The 10,000-nt window shown below is 48.3% G+C and overlaps 1 protein-coding gene across 6 annotated transcripts in view; it reads right to left on the bottom strand.

Moving 5' to 3' along the window:
• Positions 1-10,000, bottom strand: part of esrrga (estrogen-related receptor gamma a) — a gene marked incomplete at both ends in the record, with an annotated part of 79,697 nt that overhangs the window by 45,463 nt on the left and 24,234 nt on the right. For all 6 annotated transcript variants that reach the window (XM_083650555.1, XM_083650556.1, XM_083650557.1 and 3 more), the window contains one exon: positions 3,457-3,567. In XM_083650555.1, the coding sequence (XP_083506681.1) occupies positions 3,457-3,567 (111 nt within the window). The remainder of the gene's footprint in view (positions 1-3,456; positions 3,568-10,000) is intronic.

The raw sequence follows: 10,000 nt of genomic DNA, 5'->3' as shown, positions 1-10,000 counted from the left end.
AAAACGTCGATCACTTTTTCCCCAAAGCCCAAGATGACATCCTCAAATGTCTTCTTTTGTCCTGACCAACTAAGTCCACAACGTAACAAATAATCAGTTTACTCATAGAAGACTAAAGAAAACAGAAAATATTCACATTTAAGAAGCTGGAACCAGATAATTTTAGCATTTTTTCTTAAAAATTAGTCTGAACGATTCATCCTATAATAAGATGCTCAGTGTCTGTGTGTGTGTGTGAGCAGACTTGTGTTCGGCCACGGCTATGCCAGTTTAGGTGCGATCGCACTGAATCTTTCACGAAGTGTAAAGAGCACCCCCTGCTGGTGACCTAATGGAGCCGGATTTTCCTCAACATAGATTCAGCACCGTGGAAAGCTCCAGAGTGGAGGAGCCCACATGTGAGCAGAGTTTGTTCATCAAATGGTTGGAACCTCGAAGAAACCGTGTAACTCCAAATATGCCATTTCTAAAGCTATACCTGATGAAAATGAATCAACGAGAAGTTTCTCAAATCAAAACACCTTTTTTCACTTCCTAAAAGGGTGACATTTTGGAGAGACGTGGGTTTTTTGCAGTGTGCTGCTGATGGTGTGCAAATCTGCAGTGGAAGCAAAACTAATCAGAAGAAGCTCGCCGACGACTCAATGTCCTGTGGAATTGTTCAAGAATCAAAGCAGGGTCAATTGACTTGATTCAGGCGGTTTGGCAGAACTACAGATGAAGACACACTGGACGCAGGATCAAACATCTCTCTATATATATATTTTTCAGACAACAACAACATGCGCCAAGGTGTGATTAAAGGTGATTATTACCTCTTGGGGCACTGCTGTTGATTTAAGTTGCCCAAAAAGTTCTATCGGCGTCTTAAGAAGCTTCTCCGACACGTACAGACGGGAAAGATAATACTGAGAGCCAAACAGCTCAGCTGGTAATGCTGACATGTGGTGATGAGATCTCTATGGCCCATTAGTAACAGACTGATACCCGGCTTCACAATTAATGCACTGGCTAATCAAGCATGGGAGTAATAACACAGAGAGGGAGAGAGAGGGGGGGGGGGAGAGAGAGAGAGGGGGGAGGGAGAGAGAGAGGGAGGAAGGGAGGGAGAGATTGGCGAAAATAGATAAGCTTATAGACGAAAAGAGACAAATAAAAGAGAAAGAAAGAGAAAGAGAACCATGGACAGATAGAGAGATAGATAGTGAAAGACAGACAGGAAGAATAGAGAGAGCGACAGTTAGATAGAGATAAACAGAGCGAGAGAGAGAGAGAGCGAGAGAGAGAGAGAGAGAGAGAGAGAGAGAGAGAGAGAGAGAGAGAGAGGGAGAGGAACGGTGGGGGTTGGGGCGGGGGCTATATTGATCCAACATCCTCCAACCCAATTCTGCACGTGCGCGCACACACACACGCGCACACACACACACACACACACACACACACACACACACACACACACACACACGCACATCCTCTCTACCCACTTCCCCATAGCTCCAGCTCCAGGGTCGTTTGAGCCCAACCAATCCCAGTCACACTGCACTATCTGTGGGTAAATCTTATTTAATGTTTCCCTAATTAGAATCAATGGAAGCCCATTTCCAAACCCTGGGCTATTGTTCTGTTCTCACACAATCAATGGGGACACCGAGGCTGGGGATGGGGCTGCAGACAGACAGATAGACTGTGTGTGTGTGTGTGTGTGTGTGTGTGTGTGTGTGTGTGTGTGTGTGTGTGTGTGTGTGTGTGTGAGGGACAGACAGAGGGAATTTGCGTGTGTATATTGACTGTTTGTGCGAGAGAGAGAAAGAAAAGGAGATAATCTATATACCCTATAACTCCCATTGTTTTTGCAATTCAAGTGTAAAAGCCTTTTATTTCTTTTTTAATCTAAATATATTTGACAAAGGGTGTGTTCGTTCCCATGCCGACCGTTTTCCCCACAATGTGACAAACTGTTTGATGAAAAATGATAACTATTAAAAACTGAAGCTACAGTTATTAGGCTACTTTAATTAAGTGGGGAATGGAAATTGGTTGGACATCCTGCCTGTTAAGCCTTTTAGTCAAACAGGCACACACACACACGCAACCATGCTCACATGTATATTGAAAACACACACACACAGACACAGACACAGACACACACACACACACACACACACACACACACACACACACACACACACACACACACACACACTCGTATTATCCCATCATTTCTATGATTAGTAGTGCAGGAGTCCCAGTAAGCTATCGTGCAGCCATTCAGCATATTGGCCTAAAGTAGAATATGCTCCAGCTTGAAGCAAAATGGGCTTTGGGGACCAAGCTGCTAAACACTGCTCAATCCACACTGCGTGTGCGTGTGTGTATGTAGGTTTGTGTGTGTGTGTATGTAGGTGTGTGTGTGTGTGTGTGTGTGTGTGAGCAGAAGGTTAGCTAGAGAGCTAACTCTAGTTTGATGTGGTTGCCAGATTGGATTTAATCCGGATTAGGGGGACTGGCTAGGCGCTCTCTCTCTCTCTGGTTCTATCTTACTCTCTCTGCCTCTCTCTCTCTCTCACTCTCTCTCTCTCTCTCTCTCTCTCTCTCTCTCTCTCTCTCTCTCTCTCTCTCTCTCTCTCTCTGTCGTTAATGTTTCAATACTCAGACTTTGGTTATGGCTCTATATTTTCAAAAAGAAAGGAAGAGAGAAAAAAAAAGTCGCCAATCCAGCCGGAGCTAAATGAATACCTTTACAATGAAATATTACACATCTAAAATGTTACGAGCACAAACTGGTAGCAGTAGAGACGGGGCAATAAACGTGGTCCCAAACAGATGGGCGTCCCACTGCCTCCTGCTTCCTGCCTTGTGTGTGTGTGTGTGTGTGTGTGTGTGTGTGTGTGTGTGTGTGTGTGTGTGTGTGTGTGTGTGTGCGTGCGTGCGTGTGTTTTTTTTTACTGTCCAAATGTCTCTGTAAGGATAGAGACCCGTGGAAAAAGTGTCCCCTTGCACTCCTGGATGCTCACCTAGGCTCCTGCATGTTGCCTGAACGCACCCAGTGAGAGACAGCTTTCTAACAGTCTCTCTTTGTGGAGAGAGATATGGTGCACCATCTCTCGTGTGTCCTACACTGACCGCTATGTAGGCTAGTGAGCTGGTGCTGGCCCGGCACTGTGCGTCAGTGTGTACTGCGTTATATCTATGTAGGCTAGTGAGCTGGTGCTGGCCCGGCACTGTGCGTCAGTGTGTACTGCGTTATTATGCTCCCACGCCTGCAGGCACATCCATCTCCTTGGTGAATAGAGGGATGGATGCTGGTTGTAGGCCAACCCTCAGAAGGAAAAAGGCTATTTTAATGTTAGCAATTAGAGTTAGCGTGTGTGTGTGTGTGTGTGTGTGTGTGTGTGTGTGTGTGTGTGTGTGTGCGTGTGTGTGCAAGAGAGCGTGCGCGTGCGAGTGTGTTCTTACATGGCTTTTTGGGGGGCAGAGCCAGCTGTGGGTTCAGGTACGGACTGTTCTCTGCATCTATCCGACGTTTATACTTCTGCCTCCCACCACGGACCCGGTCCAGCCGAACACCTGAGAGAGAGACACGGGGAGACACACACACACACACACACACACACACACACACACACACACACACACGCACACACACACAAACACAGAGTTAATCCACATAATATATAAATAAATTATATTATATAAATGATATATACTGTAAATATACATAAATGAGCTTGAGGAAAGATTAGGAGGAACTTGAGCATTTTGATGTCCTCCAGTCGACCATCTTCTAACTAAAATCTAACAGAGAAAGAAGGGCATGAGATTCTGACAGTATGATAACCTTAAGCAAAAATACCACGCTTTCACGCTATCGCTGACGATCTATAGCTAACGGCTAGCAGCTAACGCTATCCGTTAACGGCTAGCAGCTAGCGCTAGCAGCAATGCCAGATAAAAACAGCTCTCGGCCTTGCCCCAGCACGCCGAGTCGCCGACCTCCTTCGCTGCTCGACGGCTCCCGCTTCGAATCCTGCGGGGCACTATAGCGTAAAAAAATCTGTTTTTGCGTCTCAACACTCAGAACCATTTTGACATCATCAGCATCCATTCACTGCTTCCCCCTGATGATGTCATCAGTTATGTCATCAGTGATGATGTCATAAGAGATCTGTCTTATTTTGGAGGCAGATCTCTCTCTGCTTTGTTCAGCTTAACAGTCATGGTCAAGGCAGACATTGAGGCCTTTGACCGAGGCCTTTGACCGAGGCCTGCGTTCCGATCGGCTAGCAGTTCCCAGTGAAGTGGACTTAACATGGCTGAATACCCTGTGCAGTCCACTTCGCTGGGCACTACTAGCTGTTCGGAATGCTTCAGTGATGTCATAGAGATTGTGACATCATCAGTGATGCCATTGTGACCTCATCATTGATCGATCTTATATGGCGGATTCTGACCCACACAAACACATAATCAACATCCCATTCCTATCACATCATATACATTGTGACATCATCAGTGATTTCATAGACATTGTGACATCGTCAGCAGTGACGTCATCACATTGTGCCACTGTGCAACTCAGGACATCAGGACAGACAGCAGAGGACACATGAACTCTGAGTGTTAAGTGGTGATGAGTCTGGTGCTTCCATTGCGTGTGTGTGTGTGTGTGTGTGTGTGTGCACGTGCACTATGCATGCAGTGTCTATGTGTGTGTGTGTGTGTGTATGTATCTGTGTGTGTGTGTGTGTGTGTGTGTGTGTGTGTGTGTGCACGTGCACTATGCATGCAGGCACTTGTGTGTTATTGTCCGAGCTCGCTAAGCTCACTCGCTCACCCCTTCTACTCTTCAACAAAGCCTAATTTATAGAGACACCATTTGAGTAAAAAGCCTACCCCCCCCCCTCTCTCTCTCTCTCTGGCTTACTCTCTTTCTTTCACTCGCCCTATCTCTCGCTCCGTCTCGTTAATTAATTGACACAAAGGAGTCCTAATTTAATTAGGCCTATCTCTCAGGGGATTGGATGTTACCGTGGTTACCACTTAAAGGTGGATAAGGAAGAGAGAGGTGTCATGTACCCTGGAGGAGAGGAGGTGGAAATCTGAATCAGCTTTTCAAAAGAATCAAACCTGGATTGACAATATTTTGGTTGTAATTGGTTGTTTCTGCATCCTCCATCACTCACTCTGCATGTTGTCTCTACATTTGTCTTTTCTCCTCCTCCTCTCACAGTCTCTTCCTCTTCTCTCTCCTCCTCTCACAGTCTCTTCCTCTTCTCTCTACTCCTCTCACAGTCTATCCCTCTTCTCTCTCCTCCTCTCACAGTCTCTCCCTCTTCTCTCTCCTCCTCTCACAGTCTATCCCTCTTCTCTCTCCTCCTCTCACAGTCTCTCCCTCTTCTCTCTCCTCCTCTCACAGTCTATCCCTCTTCTCTCTCCTCCTCTCACAGTCTCTCCCTCTTCTCTCTCCTCCTCTCACAGTCTATCCCTCTTCTCTCTCCTCCTCTCACAGTCTCTCCCTCTTCTCTCTCCTCCTCTCACAGTCTCTTCCTCTTCTCTCTCCTCCTCTCACAGTCTCTCCCTCTTCTCTCTCCTCCTCTCACAGTCTCTTCCTCTTCTCTCTCCTCCTCTCACAGTCTCTCCCTCTTCTCTCTCCGCTCGTCTCCTCGGTCTGTAGCTCTCTCTGTGTTTTCCTATATTTCCAGGGGGCCCATAGAAGACCATAAACTGGTTACAAGCCTTGTTTTGAATTTCACAGCAGTGGAGGAATTCTCAACTGGCATCTGTGGAGTTTACAGGGAAAACGAAGCAGAGAGGAAGAGGAGGGGGGTGAGTGAGTGAGGGAGTGAGCTGTGGGAGGCGAGAGAGAGAGAGAGAATGAAAGGTAGATGGAAAGACAGAGAGAGAGAGAGAGAGAGAGAGAGAGAGAGAGAGAGAGAGAGAAAGTCCTTGTCTCCATCCATAAACCTTGCAGCAATTCTTTTCTATCCTTGTCTCTCTCCCATCCCTCTCGCTAGTTTAAAGCCCCTTTTAGATCGGGCAAAACACCCAGTAACATCACTAACATCTAGATGCCTTTTGTCTTCAGTGTGAAAGGTATAATCGGCACTTCACTCCTGGTCCAGTCTGGTCAGTTTGGTCCAATAAGTCCAGTTTGAACACAGTTCCAGCGGTGCACATTTGGTGATCTGAGTGCATTTGGCGAGCGTCACTCCATCGCATATCATCGCCTAAACTACAACACATGCGAGGTTGGAAACTGTGGAATTTAATATTTTCATGTAAAATAAATAAATAATAATAATTCAGAACAGGTTGGTTGAGTACAGAGCTACTCGATCACCAAATGAATTTAGCAATGTGGGCAATCTCTGTTTGTTTGCTTGTTTAAATTCTTGTGCCGGCCACAGCCATGCCGTTTTACGTGCAATCGAGCCGAAACTTTCAGGCGGTGTAAAGACCTGACGGAGCCAGATTTTTTAATTAGGCGATTGCCCTAATTACCGATGTCATCAGTTTATTTAAGAATAAGGCCGTACTGTCTACATGGTCAGAGATGAGTCCACTGCGCATAAAGCCTGGTGACACTCAGTCCATCACCTATTTTTAGGGGTTGACCTGCATTAAAAAAAATGCATATAAGCGTTTTTCTTTATGTAAAAGGAGTATAAGTATAATAAAGCGTATAGTTTTGCACCTTTCCGTTCGTTCGTTCTCTCCCTTACTCCCTCATCCCTTCATCCCTCTCTCTCTCCTACTTGCTTTGTCGCCTCCCCCTCTCCTCTCTCTCCCTCTCTCCATCCCTCCTGTGACTCTTGTATTAGTGGCCCAGTGTGCTTTTTAGGCAGGCACTGTTCTTGGATGCCCTGAGGGGGCCTGAGTCGGGGCTGCGAGGATAAGGACCTAAATACGGAGAGAACAGGAAAGCAATCTCAATCGCTGTGGTGACCAACACACACACACACACACACACACACACACACACACACACACACACACACACACACACACAGATTCACACAAACACACATACATCAGGGCATGAAGACCGACGGAATGAATGTGCGCGTGTACACACAAACAGAAAGAGACACACACACACAGAAGAAAGCAGGGTTGTGCACGCACGCACGCACACACACACACACACACACACACACACACACACACACTTTTATTAAGACATCACTGTTTCAAAGCGAGGGAGAAGGCATTGTAAAGCATTATCCAGTGAAGATTACCTTCTTAGCTAAACTGCCAGAACTAATCCAAAAGAGCTGCGCACGCACGCACGCACGCACGCGCACACACACACACACACACACACACACACACACGTTGAGGTGCAATCATACAAAAACAGCATCAAAAGAGCAGAATATTTGCGAAGATGTTGTTGAATTTGATGAGAGAAGTAAAGCTGTATTGATACTGGAACATGAAAGCCCTCACTCCGCTCTCACGCTGCCCCCAAAAATGTGACTCCAGGTCGGCTGACGTGAACAGCACACGAGCTGCGATTGGCCGGCTGACGTGAACAGCACACGAGCTGCGATTGGCCGGCTGACGTGAACAGCACACGAGCTGCGATTGGCCGGCTGACGTGAACAGCACACGAGCTGCGATTGGCCGGCTGACGTGAACAGCACACGAGCTGCGATTGGCCGGCTGACGTGAACAGCACACAAGCTGTGATTGGCCGGCTAACGTGAACAGCACACGAGCTGTGATTGGCCGGCTGACGTGAACAGCACACGAGCTGTGATTGGCCGTTGCCTTGGGCCACTGGCCGGCTGGAGCTCCCGTGTTTGCTGTGTTCCCATCTGGGAAGATGACGCCCATAAATGTTAATTATCTTCGCAAATAAGCAGCATACAAAACGTACACAACAATGTGAATATATTTGTTTCATGTACCGTAGATGCAAAGGATTGTATAATTGGCTCAGGGGGGGGGTCACTATTTTGAAATGATGAAAACCAAAATGCAGAGTGGCAGGGCAAAATCTGTGTGTGTGTGCAACTGGGCATGTCAAGTCAAGTCAAGTCAAGTCAAGTTTATTTATATAGCCCTAATTCACAAGCATGTCTCAGAGGGCTTCACAGAAAGTATGTCTAGCTGATTCTAGCTAACACACAGTAACAAGAATATACAGAATAAAGATAACATTTGAACATTTGAAGAAAGCAGGAGAGTGGAGGAGGGAGGGAGAGGGAGGAGGGAGGAGAGGGGGGAGGTGGGGAGAAAATAGGAAATGTGGAGGAGGAGAGAACAGAGGAGGAGAGATGAGGGTGCAGGGGAGGGAGAGCCAGGGTAGGGGTAGGGTCTAGGGTTGGGGGAGGGGAGGGAGTAGGATACGGGCCCGGATTAGGGCGAGGGTGGGGAGAAATGGGAAATGTGGAGGAGGAGAGAACAGAGAAGGAGAGGGTGCAGGGGAGGGAGAGCAGGGGGAATGTGAGAGGGAGGAGAGGGCAGAGAGGAGGAGAGAACAGAGAAGGAGAGGTGGGAGGGCGCAGGGGAAGGAGAGCAGCGGGAATGTGAGAGAGGGGAGAGGACAGAGAGGAGGAGAGAACAGAGAAGGAGAGGTGGAAGGGTACAGGGGAGGTAGAGTAGAGGTAGGGTCTAGGGTGGAGGGAGGGAGTAGGATACGGGCCCGGATTAGGGCGAGGGTGGGGAGAAAATGGGACATGTGGAGGAGGAGAGAACAGAGAAGGAGAGGTGGGAGGGTGCAGGGGAAGGAGAGCAGGGGGAATGTGAGAGAGGGGGGAGGACAGAGAGGAGGAGAGAGGCAGAGAAGGAGAGGTGGGAGGGTGCAGGGGAAGGAGAGCAGGGGGAATGTGAGAGAAGGGAGAGCAGGAAGTGGCAGGGATTCAGGAAAATAGGGGAGAAGAGGAGAAGGAGCAGAGGGGGGGAGAAGGAGGAGAGAGCAGGAGAAGGGAGGGGGGGGCGGTGGGATGTGGGGGAGGAAAGAGCATGGAAAGAGAGGAGAACAAGAAGGGGGAAGAAGGGAAGAAGCGGGGGAAGGGGGAAAGAGAGAGGGGGGGGGGGGGAGAAGATCAGACAACTGACTACTCTAAGCATTAACCAGAGCTAACTGGGACATAGTATCTAGCTAATCTACAGCCTAATCTGGCCTATCCTACCCTGCTCTAGTCTGATTTTAGCCTGAACACTAACAGGTCAGCCTTAGGCTGTAGCTAATCTATCGCCTACCTAAGCTGTTCTAAACCAACCGGCAGCCCTCGACCAGTGATGAAGAGCACCGATGCCCCCCGACCCGGCCCCCGCCCACATAAGGCGTGGGAGGGAAGGCCAGGCCGGGACACAGCGGCACCCCCTCACCCCCAGTGAACGCAAGAAAACCTTTCCACCATATGGTGGCAATCCACACATGGATCGCCACATGGATTGCCCCAGTGACTTGGCTGAGGAGGAACCTTGTGAGGTCGTTGTGCTAGGGGCCCATTGCTGCGGCCCGGGCGGACCCAGCCCCCACGCGACCCGCCCCCCCAGCCCCCAGCCACCAGCATAGTGACTGAGAGCGTGAGAGCAGGCCACGCGGGGGACGGGCCCACCCAGGCCACAGCAGCGGACCCCCATCTGGGGACTCCCCTCCGAGACAGGCCGAGAGATGCCGGGCTAAACCATGCACAGAGTTTCCGATAATGAAACTCTGTGAATGGTTTATTATGGAAATAAAATTTACAAGAGAACAGAAAATTGAAAATGTAAAAATGCATGTGTGTGTGTGTGTGTGCGTGCAAGCTGACGTTATTAGAGTATGACTGTTTAGCTGCCGAGGACAACGTCCCAACTCAAGGCTCACGTTGAGATGGGTTATATTATATATATATATATATATATATATATATATATATATATATATATATATATATATAGTGACGGCCCTAGGGCCTATAGTATTGTGTATCTACTTTGGCCTGCATACTGTTCCTAGTTTTGCATTGCAGGTTGCTGGCTGTTGAGCTGGGCCGATTAGCCT

Source organism: Poromitra crassiceps (assembly GCF_964638095.1).
Source record: "Poromitra crassiceps genome assembly, chromosome: 14".
NCBI classification, from domain to species: Eukaryota; Metazoa; Chordata; class Actinopteri; order Beryciformes; family Melamphaidae; genus Poromitra; species Poromitra crassiceps.
Note: the sequence above shows the minus strand (reverse complement) of the source record. Positions and strands in the feature narration are given on the sequence as shown.